The 27,122-nt window shown below is 39.3% G+C and overlaps 1 protein-coding gene across 3 annotated transcripts in view; it reads right to left on the reverse strand.

Moving 5' to 3' along the window:
* The window catches only part of RAPGEF5 (Rap guanine nucleotide exchange factor 5), a 223,463-nt gene that overhangs the window by 22,843 nt on the left and 173,498 nt on the right, over positions 1–27,122 (reverse strand). For all 3 annotated transcript variants that reach the window (XM_078441420.2, XM_060632685.3, XM_060632686.3), the window contains 9 exons: positions 23,508–23,586; positions 18,347–18,491; positions 17,069–17,166; positions 14,883–14,913; positions 13,842–13,920; positions 11,360–11,509; positions 7,560–7,657; positions 4,243–4,365; positions 2,084–2,262 (listed from right to left, as the gene is read on the reverse strand). In XM_078441420.2, coding sequence (XP_078297546.1) covers positions 2,084–2,262; positions 4,243–4,365; positions 7,560–7,657; positions 11,360–11,509; positions 13,842–13,920; positions 14,883–14,913; positions 17,069–17,166; positions 18,347–18,491; positions 23,508–23,586 — 982 coding nt within the window. The remainder of the gene's footprint in view (positions 1–2,083; positions 2,263–4,242; positions 4,366–7,559; positions 7,658–11,359; positions 11,510–13,841; positions 13,921–14,882; positions 14,914–17,068; positions 17,167–18,346; positions 18,492–23,507; positions 23,587–27,122) is intronic.

Here is a 27,122-nt window from a genome sequence, read left to right on the forward strand (position 1 = left end):
TTCTGTTGGCATTCTATTCCATGGGCTGGGGACAGAGAGACCAGTACAGTAAATAATTCAAGAGCATGGGGCCATAAGGAGAAGATGTGAATATATTTCATTTCCCTGAGGATAGATATAATCTTATACTGGAACTAAGCTGTGTGGTGTCATTTTACTCCTTGGGACATTAACATCCCGTTTCTCCAAGTAACTGGCATTTATAAGAAAGCTTTTGATCCAAAAGAGCCTCACCTTTATGAATTGCACAGGCTGTTTGGAATGCACTGGCCAAATCAAAAAAAGGAACATTCACCATAAAAACCATCCAAGATGTAGGCGTCTCTGTTATTTCTCTCTCCTCCCATTGTCAGTAACACCAAACACCAGGCTAGGTACTTCCATCATCTCTTGCTAGGTAAACAAAACATCATGCCTGTGGGGTCTCTTTGCCTACAGTTCAGTCTATGTGCTACTTCCAGATCAACCTTCCTGGGGGAAAGCTCTGCTCCTATGGGTCTCTGGCACAGACACCTGGTAATGAATCCCTGTCTTCTTAATTCAGTCCAAACTCTTTGACCTGAAATTCAACATCCTTCACAATTCGTTTTATCTTCCTTTGCAGATCAACCTCCTGCTCTCCCACACCTTTCTTACAAATACCCCTCCACTCTGGCCAAAGTGGATGAGGTTCCTTTCTTTGACCATATGTGGTCTGCCTCCAGTGAGCCCCTCTAACACCCTCTTCCAGTGAGGTTCACCTCCATGGAGAGTGTAAACTGTTGGAATCTTATCTGTCCAGTTCACCCAGATTTCAAATACAGACTTGAATGCTACTTTCCTCATGAATCTTTTTCCAATCCTCCTTTTCCACATTGTTGGCCTAAGAGCTTCCCTTCCTCTAAGGCCCCCAACAGAACTTGATCTTGGAACAGGGCACCCCCCCCTTCTCTTCTGCACATTAGCCATTTTAATTATCAAGGCATCCTTTCCAGCACATTGCAGACTCCTCGAAGCCAGGGATTGTGCACAGGGTCAGTGCAGCATGCATCTGCACATGTAATGAATGATGAATATATAGTTCCCGAATGCATCACATGGACATATACTCCAAAACGGTGTGATGTAAAAACTATTTTGGGAGACAAAGGAGAAATAAGATGGGAGGCAGAGGGAACTGGGCAAGATTCTGATTCATGCTGCCTACTTCTGTTGGAAGCTGCCTCAAGAGCAGTCTCAAGATACGAACCTGGTATTTGAAGAGATGCTCCCAGCATGTTACTCAAATGTCATTCAACTAACCTTTACTGAGTCACTGCTATTTACCAAGTTCTGCCCCAGACATCTCAGGTACAATGTTTGCTTAGCAATGGTCCCTGCCCTCTGGAGGCTAACCCAGCCAAGTGAAGGGATTCTACCTAAACACAGAAGTTAAAAAATATAATAAAGAAGCTAAAAGCGAAAAAGCGTGTGTGTGAGGGAGAGTGGGATAGGGAATGGCTGATCCTGCATTTGAAAGTCAGGGATGACTTCAGGAAGGAAGCAACATTTGACCTAGGTCTTAGGAATGGCAGCCATTTGTAGGGTGGAAGGGGTCATTCTGGCTGAGCCAACAACACATGTCCAGGTTTGGAGGATGGTGTGTATGGGATAGACAGCCATTCACAGTGGCTGCACCCAGGGGGTGTGGCTCAGAGGTCAGCTGGGACTGACCAGGGCAGGGCCTGCTAAAGAGTTCGCCAAGTTCACACCATGGGCATCAAGCAGTCAAGAGCAGAATCCTCAAATGCACCTCATTTGCAATGATTCTCCCTGCTCACATCACCTTCCCTGTTGCCCCAGGATGGAGCATGTGGGTGCTGCGCTGCCTGCTTAATCATCCTGCAGCACAGAGCAGACTACTTTAGGCCGGTGTTTTGACACTGTACAGCAGGAATACTTCAAATGCAAAGACATAAATATTCAAGAAGAGACCTTTTCCATCATTTGGTCACTTAACTCAGTATTATACGTTTACCTCCTAACCCTTCTTATCATCACAAGGAAAAAAATGTACTCTCTCAAAGAGACGAGAGGAATTATGCTTTTCAGCGCCAGAACTCACTGCGCAGCGATTTTGATGAATTTCTTCACCAGCTGCACTCGCTTGCCCAGTTGGCCGCAGAGCAGAATCTCCGTGGCCACCCACAGCTGGACTTCATTGCACCTCTGAAGCAGAAGGCTGAGGTTCACGGTGTGCTCCCCGCTTCCTTGTCGGCTGAACGTGAAGTAGATCAGCTCTTGCTGAAAGGCAGATTCGTACCAGCATTTATTTTTAGCACAAACACAAGTTGATACAAAAGTTGGTTCATTTTTCAGAGCTACTTCAGGTAGCAGCTCTCACAGCATCACAGGTCTTGAGAATAACAACATATTCAATTTGAAACAACGGAGTTTTAGAGAGATCAACAACGTAGTTTTAGAGAGATCTTATTAAATAATGTTCACCTGGAATCTGCCCATAAACGTTATTTTTAGAAAGTGCAGATGATGCCTTTTTACATGAAAATCTAGTAAGTTCTAAAGTTTAAATCATAGGCTGAATCGAATCCAAACTTCCTGAACTTGCTCTATCAGCAAAAACAAGGGAAATGTTTGTCACTAGTATTTGTTAAGATGCACATTAAACTCTCACAGGTAGAGTCTTCTGACAAGGTTCTCAAACTTTAGTGTGAATCAGTCACCTAGAGGTCTGTTAAAGCAGATGGTTGGGCCCATCCTCTAAATTTTCTGATTCAGTATGTCTGTGGTAGGGCCAAAACCCTGCATTTATAACAAGTTCCCAGGTGGGGCTGATGATGTTGGTCTGGGTACCCACTCTTTGAGAACCACGGATATAAGATATAGTAAAATCATAAACAGAAAGAGAATGATAAGATTACGGCAACGTCCAAAATTTACAAAATTGAGTAAAACCAGCAACTATTTATAGAGACTGACCATGTGCAGAGGAACAGGGAGATTTCCCTGCAGGGAAAGGAACAGGGATGCAGAGAGGAACAGGGGTGCGTCTGCACTGTGTGTTTTGCAGAAGTAACGCCAGTTCTCACACTGAGTAAGCAGTACAAGCAGGGACATGTCCTATTCTATTAACATTTCCAAAGGCACAAATCATTTAGCTTGAATGAGTTCACTACTTGCTCAAACTTAAATTATAGGGGCACCTGGGTGGCTCAATCAGTTAAGTGCCTGACTCTTGATTTTGGCTCAGGTTATGGTCTCACAGTTTGTGGGTTCGAGCCCTGCATCAGGCTCTGCACTGATGTGTGGAGCCTGCTTGAGATTGATTCTCTGTCTCCCTCTCTCTCTCTCTGCCCCTCCCTTGCTCATGTGCGTGCACAGGTGCACGTTCTCTCTCGCACGTGCACAAAATAAAATTTAGATTACAATAATGTTGGAATTGTTTTTAATGAGAAAATATGAAGACATTTAAAAGACATTCCAAAGTGAAAGTGAAGCTCAAGTCCTCAAGTTGCGCTAGTTTCCTCAGAAGGAAAGGCTGTTTTGTAATGAAACATTTTACTACATGGCAAAGCAAATGCAACATATGGTTGCAGAGGGCTGTCTCATTTTTCATCTCCTGATTCCTGTGAGCCTTTTCCACTGGCTACATTTATTCCTTAACTGTCAGTAGCATTTTGCCCCTACTATTTTATAAATGTTTAAGCTGTCTTTTAAAGGGAGGGTTGATGAACATAAAAATTTGAAATATATCTCAAAGTTTTCAAGAAAGTACTTTATGTCCTGTAGCATAATCTAAATTTATAGAATGTTTTTGAGTAAAAGAATGGCTGTATGTGTATGTAGGTAAGTACATAAATATGGTTCTTGTATACATACAGTAAACTTTACAGAAAAAATAAAAGGATCAGTATTAAAGTCATCAAATGTAAAATGGCTCTTCAACCCCCCTAGAGCTTCATAAACATGCAAATACATATATATCCATACATATAAAAACATAGCATATTTATACTACAGTACACGTATGGTTATATAAGGAACAAATAAAGCATGATCATGTATTCTGATTTTCCTAGGTTTCTGTCAGTCTTTCAATATATTTAAGGTCCCCAAATATCTCTGGGCTATGGTATCCTAAGCATAACTGCATCACCAGATGATGGATCTTCTTAAAACCTAGCCACACACAAATGTTCTCCGAAGAAGAATTCACAGTGAAATAGCACTACCATTTATTTTAACTTTTCACTACTCACGTACCTCGTGGATTGAATTGAAGAGACTCCAATCAAAATTCATTAATTCCAGAGCAAGATCCCACGTGTTCATTCCCAAAATCCTCATCGACCTTTGCTGTGATTCCTCATTTTCTGCAAATGGGTTCTAAACCAACAGACAGAAGCAAAAGGACCCTCAGCAATTCCCAAATGTTTGGCACTGAACTGGCTGGCCACAGAAAGGCACTAGAAACCCAGATTAGGAAAGGCATCTTGTCTGGGTACACTTAATATTTTCCCTAGTCTGTTCATCTTCGGTAAGATGCAACCAAATTGGGAAACAGCCTTGGAAACAGTAGAATGTGATCAATGATACTTCACTGAGTTAGCCTGCCCCTCCCCCCTGACACACACACATACACACATACACACACACGCACGCACGCACATGCGCGTGCATCTACAAATCTGATTATAAAACACTGCCCCAGCAGACAGCATAATGAAAGTGAAAGCCCTGAAATCACTTTGGTTTCTGGTAAGAATTAATGTGCCAGCAGGTTAGTATAAAAACAAACAAAAGAAATGTCATGGTGCACTTCAATAAAGACAGACATGGCTTTTACAGGAAATATGTTTAACAAGCCACATCCCAGACACACATTTACAAGTTTTATTAAAATGCCTGTGGAAAGCGATACAAATTTAAACAAGAAATAAAAAAATAAATGTTACTTCATTTACACCCCATGGTAGATGATTATTTTAAGGATCTGTTGCTTTCCCTACACAAATAGGTATGAGTCTGGTAATACTGTTTCCTTAAAATCTGGCATGAAATTATTAAATGCCACCACAACTTTAAATCTTTGGACACTGTTAAATTTATTAAAAGTTATTTGGCATCTTTTCAAAATATTTGATATTTTCTAATTAAAATGTAAATTCTCCAGGGGCATCTTGGCCGGCTCAGTCAGTAGGACATGTGATCTCATCAGGGTCGTGAGTTTGAGCCCCATGTTGGGGTTAGAGTTTACTTAAAAAAAACACACAATTTGAATAGCTAATGATGTTAAAATTGTTAATGACTTGGGAAAAAAAAGAATGGGACTTTGCAAAATTTAAGGACATGACAGGACGAAGGGAATTCAGATTATAAACATTAATTCCTATTTAAAAACTGCAAAATTATTGGCATTTTACAAGGTTTACTGTTATGAAAAGGTTTCCTAATTTGAAAAAAAAAACAAAAACAAATGACAAAAGACTTTCAGAGAGCTTTTCCACAGATGTGATTCTCTTCAGAGCAGGTCAAGGTTCAAATTGTGCCCGTAGGCCAGAGTGGGACACAGCGTGGTACTTGATGAGGGCGGACTGAGAAAATGCATGCAAATACTGAGGTGCTGAGAGAGGGAAGCCCACCTTTCTCAGGGCCTGATTAGTCTGGAATCAGCCAGATGCCATGCTACGCTGTAGGCATTCACAGGGAGAGCCAAGAGCTGGGAAATAACATAAATCTCGGCATACTAATTTGGAGATTTGGCTTTTTATTCCTCCTCCTTTCTCCCTAAATGCATCCCTCACCCTGGTACTGCCCTCTCGTTGCCCAAGGCTGTCCACAGCCCTCTCCAAGAAACACTTTCTATTTCTCTATCCCACTCATTCAGGGCTCTAACTCCTGCTCTCCAAGAGGATTAATCAGTATGTAAATATAGTGCATGCTAGTGGCTCCACATGTTATCCTACCCTTATAATATTCCGTTTCAACTGAACTCTTTTGGGGATAAAATGCTGAAAGCTGGGGTTCCGACAGGGCAATTTTAGGTGGTGCACAGAGGTGGTGGCGGGAAACATTTGAGGGCAAGATGGCACCTGGCTCATCTCGGAACATACTTCAGAGTGAGCACCTACCTATTCCACTAAGACATTGCTCAGGCCTGCCTCCCACTCTTCTGAAGCTGGCTCTGGTCCATGGTGGGAGACAGCTCTAGGTGTGCATGGCAGGGAACTGCAGCCAAGTCTATGGGGAGCACGAGGAAGAAGGGCATGGGAGACAGAGTGTAGGTCTCCTTCATCACCAGGAGCTCCACAGCAGCCGCAGGGTAGATGGTCCTCCTTTACAGTGAGGACTAAAGTCAAGCCAATCTCATTATCTGCTCAAGGATGCTGTGCAGCATTGTGTTTGTCACAGTTCACTGACAGAATTACATCATGTACAGACACAGGACCTGCGACCTGCTGAAGGACACTCAGAAGTGGAAAGACCCTAGTAAGACAAAAGTTTTCCTTTCCTTTGCTCCCTCACCACCTACAAAGGAAAGGCATGTGTAATGGCTTCAGAGCCAAATATAACTGGAGTCCTAGCACTTTCCCTTCCTTGGCTGTAGGAAGTGAGAGTAAGTTACTCAGCCTCTCTGAATGTCACAGGATTATTGGCAATGTTACATGAGATACTGTATATAAATTACTCAGCACCTGTCTGGTACTATGTGCAAAAACTGACTATGATTAATATTATGGTAGGTTGATACTTGTAGGTAATTTCACATAAAATATTTCTATTATAAGCAGTTTTGGTTAACCAATATGGTGTATACATTCCTCAATTATACACACAACAGGAGTCAGCTAGAAAGAACCAGCTTAGTGATGGCTCCTTGAAGTAGACTGAGACCAAGAGTCTAGATGATACCACCACAATCTGGCAGAGCCTGTCTTTTATGGGTGACGGATCCGAGGCCTGATCCTACCATGCAGAAAGCAACCATAACACTGAGGGTTTTAGGAACATAACGACAAATCATCTGCTTAGGCATAAATGTGCTTAAGTTTGAAATGAAAATAACTAACAGAGTGGGTTCTATGTTTCTTCAAACTCTTACTCCTCATCTACATCCAAAGTACCATTGTTAGGAGCCTACCTTACGTGGGGAAGGCTGATAATCTACCTTTCCTTCCAGGAAGGAAGGGTACACTCAAAGTGCACCAAATGGACTGAAACAAGGATATGGAGTCTCTTTCTCCTTAAATCTGAACAGGGTACATTTCTCAGCCTAATCTCCACATATCCACCCAAAAAGAAGAAATAGAATTAAGATTCTGTTGGAGAGGAGGGTCAGTTCTTTCATATCCCTTGTTTCAGGGGCCCAGAGAGAAGCAGGGTTTGACTTCAGAAGGGTTTAGGATTCCTGAAGTTGTACTTGCCTTGGATTTGCAAAAGCAGTGTTATTTGACAAGTGTATTGTTGGCCAGAGGAGGGGGTGGTTCAATGTACTTTTCTAACATGTATTACAAAACATACAAAAAAATATGATTTCAGTGTGCCATTTGTGTTTCAAGTAAAAGGCTCAAAGTCCTTACCAAAGTGTCAGCCAGGTCTTTCCGGTAGACATATATCCGACCAGATGCTTCAAGGGATTTGGAGATGGCCAAGTCATTTGGCTGAAGTTCATGTTTTTCTTTATTAAAAAAAGAGGGAGAGAGATTAGACACACAAGAACAGTGGTAGGCATACACAGTATATCTAAAAAGTGAAAACTGCCAAAGAAAAATATTTAAAAGCAAACAATATAGATTTAATTCAGTTCTGCATATTCTGTGCAATGGCACCAATGGGAGCATGGACATCACTGCTCACTATCCATAAAGTGGAAACCTCTAATCATTCCTTCTTATAATTTTTAGTCATTCTTTAGAATACAGACCAGTTTAGGGAAGAAAAGTAAAATTCACTCATAATCCCATCACTCTGAGATAACCATATAAAGGCTATTTTGATAACACTTGGGTCTATTTTTGTTCTGATCTTTACGTAAATGTGTACAACCAATACCCACACACATATACAATTGCAATTATTTATACATATGTGTTCAAAATTAGTATGGATACATACACACATATACATTTATAATTATTCTATATCTGGCTTTATATTCTGATTTTGCTATAAGCACTTATGATAACCACTTGTCAAAAATATTTAGGTATGTCATGTTTAATTGGTATATAACAGTCCATTATACCATCATTTCATCTTTCCTCTATTGTTGACCAATTTAATAGTTTTCAATATTTTTGTTATATAAATTAGATGGCAAGATATATGTAAATACTGGCATAGGGTGTGGCACATAACAAGGGCTTGATAAATGGGATCTATTATTATAGCAGTCATATACTCCTGAAGTCAACATCCTTATGCATAAATTTTTGGCTGCTTATAGATGATTTTTTAAAGATAGATTCCCAGTAATGGAATTACTAGATCAAAGGGGAATGAATATTTTTTAAAGTTGCTGATACAGGGGCGCTCGGGTGGCTTAGTCAGTTAAACGTCCAACTTTAGCTCAGATCATGATCTCATAGTTCTTGTGTTTGAGCCCCACATTGGGCTCTGCACTGACAGCGCAGGGCCTGCTTGGGATTCTGTCTCCCTCTCTCTCTGCCCCTCTCCACCTCAAAATAAATAAACTTAAGAAAAAATAAAGTTTCTGACACAAACTGCCCAATGGCTTTTGAATTCTTACACTGATCATTCCTGGTGCTAAGTCTGCTATTCAGCTAAAACCAAAACTAGATTCTCAGTTTATTTTGTATTTCTTGACTACTAGTAAAGTGGAGTATTTTTCATATTTCCCTTATTACAAACTGTTCCTGTCCTTCAGTCATGTTTCTACCATCACTGGCGCTCTCTTATAACACAAAAGCCTTCTTCATAGAAAAAAGTCCTCCTCGTAACTACAAATTACAGATGGGAATTGACTAAACCAATCTTCGAGTTCAGTGCACTTTAACATAATCAGCTTCTAAGTCAGCCTTTTCGTTACCAGCACGGTGGGGGAATGCAATATTCCACATACGTTTTTCAGATAACTTAATCAGTTCAAAGGCCAAATTTTGTTTTGAACATTTCTGCTTAATACAGAGTACACAAATGATAATCCAATATATTCTTTATGGCCCAGCATTATAAAGATCAATAGCACTTTCATGTCAGGCTGCTGACGAGCGTGGTAAATGGTCCCACTCGGCTGGCCTCTCAAGTTCCTCTGTCTCCCTCTTCCTCCGGCTGCAGTTTCTTACAACCTGTGTGTTCCTATGTCCACCTTATATCTGGATTTATGAGAGCCATTCTGCACTTGCTAACGGAGTCAAATGCCATGGCTTTCTGATAGTAACTTTTCCATTTCCTGAGAAGTATTTTTTTTCTTATTTTCAGGTTTGTCACTATACTATAAAAGATTAAGGGTCATAGAATTTTAAGCTCTGAATAACTAGGTAGGCAGATTTCTGTTACTACATACATATACCTTTCTCTAGGTACAAAATGACCCTGAAAGCTAGGAGGATAACAGCACTGGTCTTTTTAGAAAAATCCACAAAACCTACAGCATTGCAACGTTTTTAAACTTCTTTTGACAAAAGAAAGAGTAGATCTCATTGTCATTTCATTTTGAAGTAGCATTTAAAACACTATTCACTGAAAATCAGGGAACTAGAGCAAGGAATATATTAAACTCTTCCCCCCTGCTTTTTCATAAAGCATTATTGTTTGGAGAATATTAAGCTACAGGCAGAAAGGTTCTTAACAGACAAAAGTACTAACTGATGGAAAATGATGGCACAGTTCCACATCTGTGGGATAACTCAAGAGATAAGCTGATATTTCTAGCGAAGATTAGCACTGAGTCTATACACATTACGACGGCACTGGCCTCCCTGATGAATCTAATTTAATAGAGTGTAAAAATGGTATTTCATGGCCATCAAATAGATACTGAGTATTCAAAGAGCTACTCATTACTTCCCAGATTCACGTGTGGCCCTGGGTTGACTCTGAGTCACCCCCAAGGGAGATGGGTCTCAGTTGTGCTACCAAGTTCCTTCAGGGTCCTTCCTCCTGCAGAATGGGGACCTGGTGACTACTTTCTGTAATGGTACTGTCTTGAGGGAAGCTCAATACTGTTTGGAATAATTTAATATTTTTGGTCATTTAAAGTGAAACATAATACACATTTATCACATCTACCTGGAATGCCTGAAATATTTTATTAAAAATTCGACCACTCTCCGATTAAAGTTCATGTAGTCCAGATGTTTCTCCCCTTTTGCTCTTTTTCTCTAGATAATGTTTTGATGATGGGATGCACAATGAGGGCCCCTTGAGAGGGAGGGAGAGACTCTCATTAGGCCCAGGCAGAAGGCTATATTGGTTCGCATATGTAATCCACTATCTTGTAGGACCATTTTACTTGCTTCTGAGTAACAAAGCAATAGAAGATTCTGTCACAGCAATGCTGTAACACCAGGTTAAACTCTGACATTCTTCTCTTTCCACTAGGATGATAACAAAGGGTAAACAGGAATGCCAGTTATCTGCTCCCCCTCTCCCTCCGGCCCTATCTCTGGCTGATTAGTTCACACAGTACTTCCATTTTTCAACTACTGATGCTAAGTCACTTTCTTTTTATTTTTCTCAGGGTTAATGAGATATTAAATAAAGACTGTAAGCCAAATAGGGGGCCAGCAACATCGAGATCTGACCGGCCCCAGTGAAAATGGAGGGGTCTGTTCAGGTCACGTAGATCGATAGTGTGAGCTTGTAATCTGTGTGATCTTATTCAAAACAGACAATAAACCATTCTCTGAGGATAAATAAGGCCCAACAGAAGGAAAAGCTATAACCAGACCTCACTCCCCACGTCCACCTGAAGGAACATTGCCTGGGAGCTTTCAGCTTAGTGTGGGTTTTATTTCCTTCAACAGGGAGTCTTTTTAAGTATTAAACTGTCAGCCAGCAATATGACTAGGCTGTCTTTCTTTTTCCTTCCTAAAGTAATTTCATCCTTTAGCAATTTCCCAAGTTAATTTAAATATGAAAATAGAAGGCTTATCTAGAGTATAAAATATGAAAAGCTTTATATTTCAAAACAGTGGCATGCCTCTTTATTCAGTTCTTGGGGAGGAAATTCAGTATCCAACAGTACCCCACCGTTGTCATGGAAACACCTCTGGTAGGCGGCTTCTTATTGTTACTGTGGTCATCCGGCTGCGGACCCAGAAGGGGCAAGCTGCACATTCACTCTATAAAAATGTCTACTCTCCTTTCAGAGGAGATCCAGGGAAAGATTAATATCCCAGGACATAAAATCGTTTACCCCCAGAGAATGCGACGGCCACCAGAGCCAGATCCTCTTCTGCGTGCTGGATCTTTTCTGCCACAACTTTCAGGATCTCATGTGCTGTACTGGAAACTTTTGCCTTCACACTTACATAGGAGTGCTCTGTTATATACACATGGCAAAAAACTGCACACAACAAAAGAAGGGTTAGTAAACAGATAACTGTAGTCAGGTACAGACTTTTTTCAAGTGAAGTCATCTACCTTACTATTCTCTTTAGTAGGAAACATACAGAACTAGATTTACATATTTATGTCTGCACCCAAGTGCCTGAAGGCATACATATATAAATATGTGCTTGCACACACATGAGATGCAGACGTCATCAAGACCTGGTAAATGGACTTAGGCTTCCCAAACTGTAATGAGAGACCCATGTGATACAAGTGTGTGCTCATGGTGGAGATGGCCTGACCCCAGCCCAGTAGCATTTGTGGTTCACAAAGTGTAATTTCTTTCAGCATGACTGAGCTTTCCCAAAGCAATATATTAAGGTACCTAACTAATAAATTTTTATGTGACATTCCACTTGTGGATAGTCACAGTGGCTCAATCGGGAATACTGCATTTTGCTGTTAGACTTCTCACAAGCTTATCCAAAAAAATCTGCCGGCTTGCCATGGTTTTCGTGCTCAGGTATCTTGAGCAGTTAATAATGATGTCCCTGAGCAAGATGGTGATGAGTATGGTTTCCAAACAGAAGTCCGGTTTGTAGCCCTTTAAGTTTCATTTTATTGTCTGCAGTGCAAATAATTATTACTAGGACATCATCACTATCAAGGTGAATCAGGGTCCTGGAAAAAAATTTCTTTATGATTTGATAGCAGAAATTGCTTAATAATAGTGGAGATAATTGATACATTATTTGCTTCTTATCCCAGCTCTGAATGTATAAAACACTAGCTTCTTTCAAAAAGATAATACACTTAGGTATTCTTCTCTACCATTTTGCAAATTATTTCCACCATATTGCATATTATTTCTCATTTTATGTAAAAAAAATAAAGGGGGAGGGTGCATTTCCTAGAGAAATCTTATAAGCAATTTAAATGGCTCCACAAAAATAAACCCAGGATTGTTTCCACAGAAATGCAAATGAAGCAAAACAAACAAACAAACAAACAAACAAACAACTATGAGTTTATGTGTAGAAACCTCAAAGTAAATACGCCACCAGAAGGCACTGACAACATTTTGGTTTGGGTTCCGTTGGGTATGTCACTAAAAACAACAGCATCTAACAAATAGCTGTTTTATATATGTTGTCAACAGATTTGTGAGAGACACAAAGCTTTTTGCTTTCACAGAAAAATAAAATTTTTGAACCAGACAAAATCCTACAAAACTGCTAAATATGAGCAAAGTTTACAGCTTGCTTATTAATAAACTGACAAACAAAAAGAGGCTGGGGGTCTGGAAATACTTACGCTCTTTGAAACTCAGTTTGGGAAATTTTACGATTAAATTGTAAGACAAGCATGGAGGGCCTGCAACTAAGGAATTAGGAGGTAAGCTAATTTTTTTTAAGCTTCCACTTGTTATAGACCATACTTCTTATGCCCCATTACCAGCAGCATTATATACTAACACTACATAGCACAAGAAGCATCCATGTGACGTTTTGTTGTGTGTTGGAGAAGCTGAGCAGATATTAAATGTGCATACATAGAATTTCAGCACATACTGAGAAGTGGGCTAAAAGAGAAAGTCTCCCAGTCACTATAGCATGAATGTTTCAATTATGTTTCCCCAGGTTCTGCACTTCACTCAACCTTGGTGCAAACGGGAGGAAACCATTTCCTGTTCTGTTACAAGAGAGTAGCACAGAATAGCATGTAAGCACCTTCTGGGGGCTGCAAGGCTGTCTCCCCTGGTGCTGAGTGAGCAGTTGCCTTCAGCGTGGGTCACTAGCCCTCTCACTGACCCTCTCACTGAGCAGCGCTGGCACAGGGCGCACGGGGCATGTGGCACTGCCCGGCACAGCCTGGCCACGCAGGGATTTCAGTGCATTTCCTTTCCTTCGCTATGCTCGCCAAGAGTTTCTTCTCTAAATCCCAGGGAATGACTCCGCCAATGTCCTGCACGGTGGCTTTAGTGGACTTTCTAGTCAGTCACAGGCAGTGGGCTGACAGATTATGGGAGAAAGCAGCTAAGAGGAAAAGGAAAATTCCCGGCAATTTTGCGCCTCTCCCTAAGAAAGTTGGGAAGCTCTTTTGCAGGCTCCTTTCCTTCCTTCTTAAATTGAAAATGTCCTTGGCCCCTGGGACACTGCTGTATGGTCAAGACAACTGTAACACTCAAAGCAATAAAATAAAAACCATCCTGTGGGGTCCTAAGGTGCTTGTCACAGGGTGTGACTGTTGGAAACGCTAAGGGCAGGCCGATGCATTACTGCTGGAGAGTGAAGGTGACTGACCTCTGCTCCACCCACCCCAAACCCTCACAAAATCATACTCACTTTCCTCTGTTTCAGTCACAGTTCCTCTATGCTGGAGCCAGTTCTCCTTAAGACTGAATTGGTGGAAAAGGGCTTTATTCTGTGAGAAGTGAGAAAAAGAACAATGAATGAATGCATTCCTGCCCTTTGGAAAAACCACAGCTGCTTACAGCATGTTCCAGAAGAGCTAGCCAATTTTTCTTTCCTTCTTTCTTTTTTTTTCTTTTTAATATGAAACGCACCCATCCAATCTTAGAGGAATAAATAGGGAGTTGCCTCTATTAACGCATGTGGAGGTGGAGATTCTGAGCAACAAGACAGATCTGGCCAAAGCCAGAAGCAGGCAAAAAGCCCCTATAATTATTCTAGCAACATGCTGGAGAGGGGTGGCATGATTTTCAAACTTTGGCTACTGCAAAATCCATGTATTCTTCTCTAGACATCCCAACATCAACCGTGCATGTGGATCGAGGAGTTCTGGATAAAGCAGGGGACAAAGTTGCATACTTCTGCTGTGGCACCACGACTTGCTTAAGGGAAATAAGTAGATTATTCATGATAATTCTCCACTTGATAGATCAGCTTCTACAAAACCTGTGCCCGACAGTTCACAGTGCATTTCCCCTTCAAGGTGAATAGGAAGCACGTTCTTTCTTGCTACCATTTCTCCTTTTGTTGGGTTGAAAGGGCAAAGCTTTTGCTTACTCGACTTCCTCATGCTTGCAGTCAAGATTCTTGCCTGCATTTTTTTTTCTTTTTTCTTTTCCCATCAATATTTCAAATTCAAATTTATATGATTCTGGGAACACTGGGGCAAATCTAAGACCCCAAAAATACTCAGAACGACAAGTCGAGGGCATATGGGTACGACCGGATCTGTACTAGCGCAGGGAAACTGAAGTGAAGCAGGAAGGTGCTCGCAAGGTCTAGCCCCAGGCTTCCCTGCCTGCCCCTGTTCTGCTGGAGGCAGCACTCCTTTTCATTATGAAGAAATGCCAGTGAGGCAAGGCAAGGTCTTCAAGCTTGATGGCCCCATTTCAGAGAGAGAGAGGTCTGCCTCACCTTCCTTTGTGGTGAATATTCATCTACAGTGCTGAAAGGAAAAAGGACAAGAAGTCAGTCTTTGTCCCAAACCCTGTGTAATGCAATGATTGTCACAGAAGACTACTTTTCAGGTACTGGGCAGAGGTTTTTTACTTTTCAAAAAGATAAAACCCAGTATTCATTAGGTCACTAGGTAGAACACCCTTGACATTGGGCTCTGGATTTTAAGCGAACCAGGAAGAAAAGATGCCATCTACTCCACAGGCGTATTTTACTTTCTACCCACAGAAAGTGAACGCTGAGGGAAGAACTGGATTTATTCAGTCCACAGAAACTCTTAAGTTTTCTCATATACTGATGGATTTTAAGTGAAATTATTGTGCTTCAGATAGTTAAGTCAACGCAAGGAGCATCTTTTCCAGAATGTTTCCCTGTGTGGTGGACATCCTGCAGGTCCCCAGCTCAAATCTTCTCCCAGAATTAAGAGATCATCTTCTACCAAAGAGGCAAGAGTCATATCTTCTATCATTTTCTTATTTTAATTAATTATTTCACATTTTATGTAAGTTTTTTTAATGGGATATATCAAGTTCCATTAGTACATCTAATGCATTTAAATGTATTAAGCCATGAATTAAAGTTTCTCAAGGGTAACAAGGTCTGTCTTGCAGCAAAGAACAGCTTCCATGTGGAGGATTATTCTGATGTAAAGGTTCTTTTTCTTTTCTGTTTCATGTATTTGTTCACAATCTCATACTGCTCTTAGGTGATGGGGGCTTCTTGTGGTGTAGACTGTGACAAAGGAAGACCACCCAAATTTACAACACGTGTTTCTAACACTGTCCTAAACTGCATCTCATTTCTGAATTTCTAAGTGTGTGATTTTCACGATTGAGGACGAAAACTTCCACGTGATTTGTTTGTGCCCTAAAATTAATTTATATAGACACTTAATTTGCAACAGGATCTCTCTTTACTAAAATTAGGTCAGGCTTTAAATCTCAAATTAGTCATCTGAGAGGCCTGAATTAACATTTTCTCTGAGAAGTGCCTTTGTGACTTCTGAAATCTTAATAGAAGTTTCTCACAACTTGACACACATGTCTTTCATCATGTTTACTATGTACAAACTACACTGTAAATCAGAGAACAGTTTTTCCCTTCAGATGAACTTTGCAGCTGTATCTGAAAACTGAATAATGACTTGATGCTTTCATTTACCAAAATTAATAAGGAGGGTCAGTGGTTAAGTCAGGTATTGGCAACTTGAAAGACTAATGATAGATACCTCAGGGATACTTACACATGCCAAAAGTCATTGAGTAAATTTTTTTTTTTTTAATCTTTCTAAACTGATAAAGAAACCTCAGGGAATCCATAAAATGGAGCTTTAAAAATGCTTTGTGACTTGCTGAAACCTACCTATAAAATTTTTTTCCTTATTCCATCAGACATAGCTGTGAGCCCCCAAAACATCAAGTTAAATGTTTATATTTTTAACATTAAATAACTTATTAAATAATTGCTTTTATGTACGAAGGTTGTTACAGTTTCTACCGTATTAAAGAGGGTTAAACAAAATAGTCAACAACCTTAATTTTGTGTTCATTTTGATATAAAAACAAAATACACAATTTACTATAGAAAAGCTAAGGAATCAAGAAGGAATCCTGATTCAGAATGTTCAAGATGAATTTTAATGTTTTTTTTTAATGTTTATTTATTTTAGAGAGGTGGGGAAGGGGCAGAGAGAGAGGGAGACACAGAATCCGAAGCAGGCTCCAGGTTCTGAGCTGTCAGCACAGAGCCCGATGCGGGGCCCAAACGCACGAACCATGAGATCATCACCTGAGCCAAAGTCGGATGCTTAAGCAACTGAGCCACACAGGCATCCCTCAAGATGACCTTTATAAGACATCCAGGGTGCCTGGGTGGCTCAGCTGGTTAAGCATCTGACTTCGGCTCAGGTCATGATCTCATGGTTCGTGGGTTTGAGCCCCACATCAGGCTCTGTGCTGACAGCTAAGAGCCTGGAGCCTGCTTCGGATTCTGTGTCTGCCTCCCTCTCTGCCCCTCCCCTTCTCGTTCCCTTTCTCTGTCTCTCAAAAATAAATAAATGTTTAAAAAAATTTATAAAACATCCAAATTCGATCACGCTTGCTGCTTTCTTTTATTAATGGCAATCCAGAAAATTAAATACTCACTGACGACGGTGCATTCCAAGTATCTTTTGAAATTCTTTCAATTCTTTTTCAAGTATTGGATATTCATACACATCATCCAGTACATTCCTGTATATGGTCTGGGGGGGAAGAAAAGTGGCAGCTGAAATGCCTATTCTTTAAGGATTAAGACTGAGACCATGGTTACCCTGCTGAGGGAACAGGTGGAAAGCAGGGTTATACAGGGGGTTAAACCAGACATCTGTGAGATGCTATGTGGGATTCTACCTCCTAGCCCCTCACTCAATTGTGTGGCTCCCTCACAGCTTTCAGGGGCTTTAAGTAATCAATGCTGGAAACTTACAGGTCTCTGGAAGGCTACTCAAGAGTTCCGTGCCTATTCTATATTTAAAAAAATAATATCCACATCGTCATTTAGGAGGGAAAAAAATCGATTAAATTCTATTACCTAGTTGTTTTGAAAATAACATTAGTTTAGGGAAAGAGTTGGTTAAACCAATTTTTAAGTGGATGTCTAAATGACATCTGAATTTTGAAATCAAAATGATTTCCTTCATGAGAGGCAAAATCAGTTTGAACACTTGTCTGAAATAGACCTGCTCCTTGCTCGAATTTCCATTCTACTCCTTCTCTGTGTTAGCCTGTACAGCTAATATGGCTTTGGTGGCAAAGGAATCCAATGGTCTACATACTGTCTCCAGAGAATCATCTGTGTGGAAAAGATATGGCAGCCTATGAACAATTAGAAAAATATATACATTTATCTAATTCCAAATGTAAGTCTAGGTTAGTACCCATTTTGCAAATTATTAGTGCATAAAATTCTCAAAATACATCATGGACTGAAAAACTTTCATAATGCATGTATTGTCAATAGAGTTTTTAAATGATAAATAATTTTTCTTATCCAAATATTATATATGTGGGACTGGTTAGTTCAAACTTAGAGTAAATCTCAATGTATTAATACGGTCAAGTTTTCAAGTATGTTTTATTTTACCTACCTTAATTATTTCATCTGGAATCAAAATTCCCATGAATCATATAAAATAAACTTAAATGAGTGAATGTAAAACTAGCCCTTTCCATTTTTTCATAATGAATTCTTCACCATTAAAAAAATTTCTATGTGCAAAATATCAGGCCTCAAAAATCAAGACATTAATATTTTGAGTCACAGCTTGAACATTACATAAAAGTTGAATGACTACAATCTACAAATGAGATTTTTTGAAATGCATAAATGAAAATAAAATCAGTCATTTGGCATCAAAGAATATCTGGAAGTCACCAGATTACCTTTAAGAACATTTTGGAATGTTCGTCTTCATGTAACCAGTCTTTGTACAGAGCAATCCACTGGGACACGAGATGTAAGACCTTACGTTTCCGACAAGGAACATCTGAGTTTTCTTCTTTGCCTTGATACTTCTTAGCAGAATAGGTGCAAATGGTTAAGAAAGAATATTGCGTTCTTGGAAGTAAAAATATAAAGAGATCTATCTACTGTTTTCTCAAAATATGCTAAAGCATTTTTCAAAGAATCTACAAGTATCTAAGCATGCCGGAGGAAAAGTATATGTGTAGGAAGAGCAAAAGTTATGCACTGGAAAGAGCTAAAGTAAGTAAACCCAGGAAATGATTTCTATGCACTTGGTGGCAGGTCGTGAAGGTTAATTAGATGATTTGCACTGATAGCTGCTGACACAGTTCCATACAGCAGCATGGGTCAATGTCACCATGAAGAGATTCTAAGAGACCAATGAATTCCTTTTTTTTTTCTTTATTTAAAAATTTTTAATGTTTATTTATTTTTGAGAGAGACAGAGACAGAATGCGAGTGGGTTAGGGGCAAAGAGAGAGGGAGACATAGAATCCGAAGCAGGCTCCAGGCTCTGAGCTGTCAGCACAGAGCCCGATGCGGGGCTCGAACTCACGAACTGTGAGATCATGACCTGAGCCGAAGCTGGACGCTCAATCGACTGAGCCACCCAGGTGCCCCCTTTTTAAAAAAAAAATTTTTTTTATAATGTTTATTTATTTTTGAGAGAGACAAAGACAGAATGTGAGTGGGTTGGGGCAGAGAGAGAGAGAGAGAGAGAGAGAGAGAGAGACCAATGAATTTCAAGGGTGGCTCCAAGAGATCTGGTGTCACTACATAGGTAGACACTTGCCATAAAAGTTGGATCAGAACTAGGCCAGGTATCCTCTGATCTTCAGAAATCCACAATTTATAAAACCAGTTACTTCTCAAGTAGTCACAAATGAGCACAAAGTTCTGGAGCATAATTTGTGATATGATTTAAATGCCCAACCCCAGGAATTTTCTTGGAAAAAAGGGACTGGATAAATGTGCAGACATAATTAAAAAGGACTGCTGATTTTCATTTTCACTGGAATGAAAAAAAGTACAACAGGAACAAACTAAATGCTTCAAACACTGTGGATAGTTAACTAAATTATCACATATGCATTAATAGGCTATTCTATAGCCATAAAACTGATGACCTTATAGTGCATTTACTGACAGTGGATGTTCAAAATGTATTGTTGGGCGCTTGGGTGACTCAGTTGGTTAAGCGTCCGACTCGGTTTCAGCTCAGGTCATGATCTCACAGTTTGTGAATTCAAGCCCGGCATCAGGTTCTGCACTGACAGTATAAAGCCTGCTTGGGATTCTCTCTCTCCTTCTCTCTCTGCCCCTCCCCCACTTGCTCTGTCTCTCTCTCTCAAAATAAATTAAAAAAATTAAAAAACAAAAAACACACCATGTATTGTTGAGTACGAAAGCAAGTGAGAAAATATGATGGGATGATCCATTTCTGTTAACTATGCTTATTTATATGAAAATTTTCATTACCTGGAATAATATATACTGAAAGTTAACAGTGGCTTCTCAAGGTAATGAGATATCAGAGTACCTTAATTTTTATTATACTCATAAATATTTCCAAATTTGTATACAGTGACCGACCATGTGTTAACTATACTGTTAAAATTGTATAAAAAGAACAACCTCAAAAGCAACGTGTTTAAGCCACAGGAATGAGACAGAAGCTTCGCATTTTCCAAACCAATCTAGTGTTTTTGTTCTCCAAATGATCATTTATGACTATCTTGAATACAATGAAAAGTTAAATCAGAATAGGAAATGCTATGATTCCAAGGACAGATAGGCTTTGGGGTTGCTGGACAGGAATCTACACTCTTTAATGCTGATACATAATTGCAAAATAGAAATATCTATTTCAGCCTTTGTAAATATTTTAAAACATATTTCAGTCACTGTCTCCCCAGTCTGCAAAAACACATTAAGGGCATTTGATTTTTTTTTTATTTCTATCTGTGAAATAAACTCAGGCAAACACACAAAGAACCTGTTAAAGCTTCTATTTTTTCCTGTTTTTTTTCTAAAAAGGCAAAATATAAAGATTTATATCCTTCATTATTTTCACTTGTACAGATATCATGTTCTTCTTTTATTGTGACTATCATGGCCTGACTAATATAAAGAAAACCTAGAAAATTAGAAAGTACTAACAGCTTCTTTCTTTTAGGTCAGCATGTGTAGTCAAGAGATGAGCTTTTTAGTACCACTGCATATATGTTCTACAATTGTGGACTTGGAGGACAAAGCAAGTTCAGGGACTGACAGTTCAGCTGCTCCTCTCCATTCATAGTTACTACCACTTATTTGCTTAATCTTGTTCTTTCTGCAAGATATATCTATATCTATATCTATATCTATATCTATATCTATATCTATATCTATATCTATCTATATCTGTCTAGATATAGACATAGATTTTTTTAATGCTTATTTATTTTTCACAGAAAGAGAACAAGCAGGGGAAAGGCAGAGAGAGAGGTGACAGAGGAGCAGAAGCAGGCTCTACGGGGACAGCAGAGAGCCCGAAACAGGACTCGAACCCACAAATCATAAGATCATGACCTAAGCCCAAGTCAGACACTTAACTGACTGAGCCACCCAGATGCCCCAAGATATATTTTTAAAAATGTTTACTGATTAAATTTAACATTTGGATTATTCTGTTTTCTGTATCAGGGTATATTACTCTTACACATTTTTCCCATGCTAGATTATATTGATTTATAAATGTAGCTGGAGGAGGGGAATAGTGGGAAAGCACTGGATAAGATTTACTTTCAGTGTAATGCACTGACCATTAGCTAGACTAAACCTGTGAGCTCACATAATGCTCTTGATGATGATAAAACCTGAAAAGTATAAAATTCTATCACTGTAAAAGTACCCATCTAAGATATCCAAAAACAGTATAAATGGCTCTAATCTGTAAATAATAGTCAAAAAACATGGGGGACAAACAAAAAATAATTCAGACCACTCTTAGAAGGTGATAGGAGGATATATAAGATATCTTCACTAAGGTGTACCAAAAAATCTCTTAAATTAAATATGGATGCCATACTTTTGTTTGTGGTTCGTATTATTTCACAAAAAGCAGAGTCTGCAAGTATATTGAAATAGTCATGTAGGAAGACTCCTGACTTAAAAATGTTATGGATTTCATAAATTTTGATAATTAGTAACTAGACTGCTAAGAATCTGAACTAAATTTTCATATACAACGTCTTAGTGACCTCTGGGTAGCTCAGTTGGTCAAGCGTCCGACTCTTGATTTGGGCTCAGGTCATGATCTCATGGTCGTGAGATCGATCCCTGCATCGGTCTCCTCGCTGAGTATGGAGCCTGCTTAAGATTCTCTTTCCCTCTCCTTCTGCCACTCCCTGGTGCACACAGTCTCTCTCTCTCAAAAAATGTCTGTCAAAGACTCAAAACATGCTTATAGTAAAGTTTTAGAGATTCTTCAGAGAAATTTTATGATGCATTATATTAGTAACAATCACAAATGATATTAGGATCATATTTAAAAACAATGATTTGAAGGCATTTATTTGCTATAAAACAAACTATGTTGTTCAATAGATGGTAATACTTTTGGGAAAACGTTAGCATTAAAATGTAGAAGAAACTAGCTCATTGATATTTTCCTAAAACACTTTTAATAATTTTTTTAATGTTTATTTATTTTTGAAAGAGGGCAAGCAGGGAAGGGGCAGAGAGAGGAGGACAGAGAACCCAAAGCTGTGTGCTAAACAGCTGTGAGCCTGATGTGGGGCTCGAACCATGAGATCATGACCTGGGCTGAAGACGCTCAACTGACTGAGCCACCCAGGTGCCCCTAAAACACTTTTAAAGTGTAATTCTGAAATTATTACAGAATTTCTTAGTAACACCCACTTGAGAGCTGTGGAAGAAATCTGGTTTAGAAATTTTCCAAATTCAAAACTGCTAATTTTTCAAGATCAGTTTTATGAACTAGTTCTATAAAGTTTCACAAGATCTGTAGCTTTGTGTGCTCTTATGATAACAAAGCACTAAAAACGAATCACCATTTCTAGTTAATGTATTATTAAGAGAGATTTTATTTCAATTATGCCCTTTATGGAGTTTGAAGGTATTCTCTTAAGCAGGAAAAGGCTGTAAAGTAGGAGAGAAATAGAACAATTATTTAACAGGAAAAGAATATTGCCAAGACCATTCCATTGAGGGCTCAATAAAACCTAGGTACACACACACACACACACACACACACACACACACACACAAAATCTGTCTTTCCGAAAATGTTCACATGAGCTCAAGTGGAATCTTCAGTTTAGTTTGGTAAAAATCTGACAGTTACCAACCAGGCTTCTTAAATGCTTCTGAAGCACCTTCCTTGAACATTGTGAGTCAAGAGGCCTGTGTGGAAACTCTTGAGTAAATTTACTTGGCTTGGCTTTTTGGCCTTTCCTCTGTTGCATCCCTCCTAGTTAATGCATCAAATCATAAAGCTTCCTTAACTGGTCATTAACCTTCTAATCCCATCCATCATTCTAACAGCACATGTCTTCACAAAGCTCTGAAGAGACGGCAGTTGATTCCAGGGCGTAGTTTAGACCTCCCACCTGGGGGACAGCTGGTCTGATCCCGGACTTGTGGAGAAACGTGCCATCATGTGTGTACGTTCTCTTGCACAAGTCCTCTGGCACTAACCGCTGGCACGAACCTCTGGCACGAACTCACAAGTTCACTTACTGCCAATCCACTCAGCCTCTTGACTCTGGGGTACACCCACTATGCTAAACTTACCTCTAGTTCTCTAAAGTCTTGAGACCTATGTTGGAAGAAAACATAATACAAACAGTACAATTTACCCATGACCTAGAAGGTGAAAACAGCAGCCCTGCTTTCCAGCTCCCCCTGTCAATTCTGTCTCGTGTCGTCTTTTACCTTGGATATCATTACATTAATATTTAACATATCCACACTCTACAGAGGAGCTGAGGAAATTAGGAAAGGCAGTTAATTACTAATGCGAGACATCGGTCTGAAGGGAAGCCGATGCAGCATCCTGAAGTTAATGAAGGATATTGCCTTAGTAGCGCCTGGCACAGGTCATCAGTTGTCATGAAGACTGTGTACGTGAGAAGGAAGTCATCAAGGAGGGTCTCTGCGAAGCAAGAAAAACAAACACAAGGTAAGGAACCAGTGGTAAGAGGAACAACTGCTTCTCCAGCCTCTAAAACAGTGTGTGGCAGAAACATGATACATGGTGGTGGGTGTGGGAGGCATTAGGATAGGAGAATTTTAGCCACAAAATACATCATTTATTCAAGTGAAGATTTTTTAAACTCCTTACACAGAATACCTCATACGTCCATAAAGACGTTATGGAAAACCAATACATAATAAAGTCTTCTGAAAAATAAATTTTACAATATTTCTGGGGTATATACTCCAATCCTACAGGAAATGAAGCCTGCATGTTTTAATAAATTAAGGCTTTCTATTACCTAAGTCTAGGGCAAGAACAATGGATAATAAAGTAGGATAATAAACTTAGAGAACACAGATCAGGTTCCAAGACCATTCACCTTTCTCTTTCAAAGGCATCTGTAAGAAGTTGGGAAAGTGGCAGTTGATGTTGTTACTGCTATGGAGAGAGAGACAGAGCTAAGTCTCACTAAAAATGGGGAGCAGGTATAATGTATCACAATATGCTCCTTCCCAATCCCTTTCCTACCTCCTCAACCAACAAAAACAAGTTTGATTTGTTTTTCTCTCTTGCCTCTTGGCCGTGAGTGTTCTAAGAAAAGTGCAGCTTATATGTCATATAGAATACCTAAACAGGCAAACTCTCATCCCCCAATATCACTTCCAAATTGACAGAAAAAAGATTACATGTAGAATGCAAAGTAGGGCTCTGGCCATAATAGTCTTTATCCACCCTCCTTAACTTAAAATTCATTTTACTATATGATTTCGTTTTCATGTCCATTACATTCTGGCCATCAAATTTCTAGATAATTGAAATAGCATTAAGTTGTGAGACTAATGAGCCTGTATACTCAATAGCATTTAAGCTCTCTAACTGCTACTCTAAGTATGTAAGTAGAAAAAATTGCCCAGTATAGAGCCCTATAGCTCTATGTTGAAGACTGGAAAAATTCCAGAATTTTTATAAATAACCAATAACGTTTACTGTAAAAGTTGATCCATGTGAAACAACAAAGTTTACGAACACAAAACTCTGCTATAAAGAGGTAGTAAATGACATATACAGTCCTATATCAGTTGTCCCTGCTTCACTAATTCTGTTTTGTTTGGTTGCAGAACATCAAGATAATCCTGATTTACACAAATAAGTGGCAAATGGTAATGTTGTTTTTTTTTTAATTTTTTTTTTAACGTTTTATTTATTTTTGAGACAGGGAGAGACAGAGCATGAACAGGGGAGGGTCAGAGAGAGGGAGACACAGAATCTGAAACATGCTCCAGGCTCTGAGCTGTCAGCACAGAGCCCGACGCGGGGCTCGAACTCACGGACCGCGAGATCATGACCTGAGCCGAAGTTGGACGCTTAACCGACTGAGCCACCCAGGCGCCCCAAATGGTAATGTTTAAAAAAAAAAAAAAAAAACAAACAAGCTTGCTTTCTAATTGCAAAATGCCCTTAAGTGAAATGAACCATAGATGTTAAGGAAAAGTATTAAGAAAGGTTTTTTTCAAAGATACTTATTTATTTATACTAAGTAACACTATTCTTTATTAAAAAATGAGTTTGACAAATGGCGCCTATACAGTAAAATAAGCCTACACTTATAATGTTGTATCACACTGCAGTATGTTAACAGTCACTGTTCCAACTTACTATTTCTTGTAAAAGTAAGTTCTCAAACAGATGTGTCTGGGCCTCAGTAGGCCTAAATTAAGATCTATACACTGTAAGTGTGTAAGAGGAAAGAACAGCCCAGTATAGAGCTTTACAGGCAACTGTGGCAATGTGGCTGGTTGGACGATTTAGTGTGAGCGCACACGCACATCCTATATTCACAGAAGAGCCAGGAGCTCTCCACTAGAGCGCCTGCTTACAAAAGTCACTGGCAAACTCTGACTTTCAATGTAATTTCCAAATTCACAGAAGAGATTCCATCTCTACACGTGCATCTACACGTGCACAACAAAGGCGGGAGAAGGTTTACTCTAAGACCTGCCCCAAAACTAGTTAATCTGGCAGCATAAGTTCATTGCCTGGTTATCCTAATGGAAAGTTTGAAATATACTTTTGAAACTCTGTGTCCTTCATCACAGTTTTTAAAATAGTTTCAATAGGGGCGTCTGGGTGGCTTAGTCAGTTAAGTGTCTGACTCTTGATTTCAAGCTCAGGTCATGATCTCATGGTTTGTGAGTTCGAGCCCTGTGTCTGGCTTTGTACTGACAATATGGAGTCTGCTTGGGATTCTCTCCCTCTCTCTTGGCCTCTCCCCTGCTTGTGCTCTCTCTCTTAAAAATAAACAAACTTAAACAAAACAGTTTAACGGCATAATGTCTGAACCCTAGGATATTTTGAAATACAACTTGAGAACTATCGTATCACTCTGGGACACGACTGAACAGGGATGTTCCCAAAGTCTAACACTGCTTTGTACTAAATGTAGTTGATGAAAATCCTCAATGTCTCTGGTCTAATTAGAAATGGGAGTCTTTTTTGCATACAATGTTAGATACAGGCAGCAAGAATCACAGAGTAGCCTAGAATCTATTTTAGGGTTCTCTGTGGACCCTTATAGATCAGAGCCAACAATACACAGAAAGCACTGGGTGAGGCCCTGAGAACCTCATATACTCAGCATTCAAAATGCAGGTTCAGTCTCTCTGGGATGTTCTTACACTTAGCTAATTTAAAGAGGCTGGAACTATTCTCTAATCAAAATTTACTCCATTAGCAACTGAAATTAGAATGAATGCCATTAAACTTTGACATAACCAATCATTCCATTCTGGAACAGCCTTAGATAATGAACTGAGTGACTCTAAGATTCTGGTTGTATGGTGGCAAAACCATTTGGCATTCAATTCAACTAATCAGCTCACACATGACAATATTTTGTTAAGGGCTTTGACCCAGAAATGCTTTCCCCTAAGCTTCTGCTATATTTAATATTCAACAGCATTTACCTAATTATCTCCTTGCCATAGAAATATTAATTAAAATAAAAACAATGAGGCTACATGAAAACATCTCTGGTTAAAATCCTACTAAATAGCTAAAAATCCTAATGAATACAACAGTTTCTCAATACCCTTGATTCACATCTTTCCCTACATAACATATTGTTATCAAATTTTTTTTATGTATAAAGATCTTTCCCTTCTTTTTCAGCATTGGTATTTTTTGCTGCACATGAAAGTAAATGAATGATATAATCAAAAGGACACACTTCAGATAAAAATGCATTTTATAACAGCCATGTTTCAAAAAAGGCTGTCCCATGGCATTTAGGGATATTTTTAGAACCACAATGGCTACATAAATGATCCCCTGAAGACTATTAGCCAACAATAGCCATTTAGAAAGAGTAGCAAATCCACTGGCATCGACATTAAAACACTATAATTATCTATTATATTATATAATGCTTAATTAATAGTAATTTAAGACAGGCAGAAAAGCACATTTGTGTATAAAAATATCTCTCATTTAAA

The sequence above is a fragment of the Panthera onca genome, chromosome A2, assembly GCF_046562875.1.
Source record: "Panthera onca isolate mPanOnc1 chromosome A2, mPanOnc1 haplotype 2, whole genome shotgun sequence".
NCBI lineage: Eukaryota > Metazoa > Chordata > Mammalia > Carnivora > Felidae > Panthera > Panthera onca.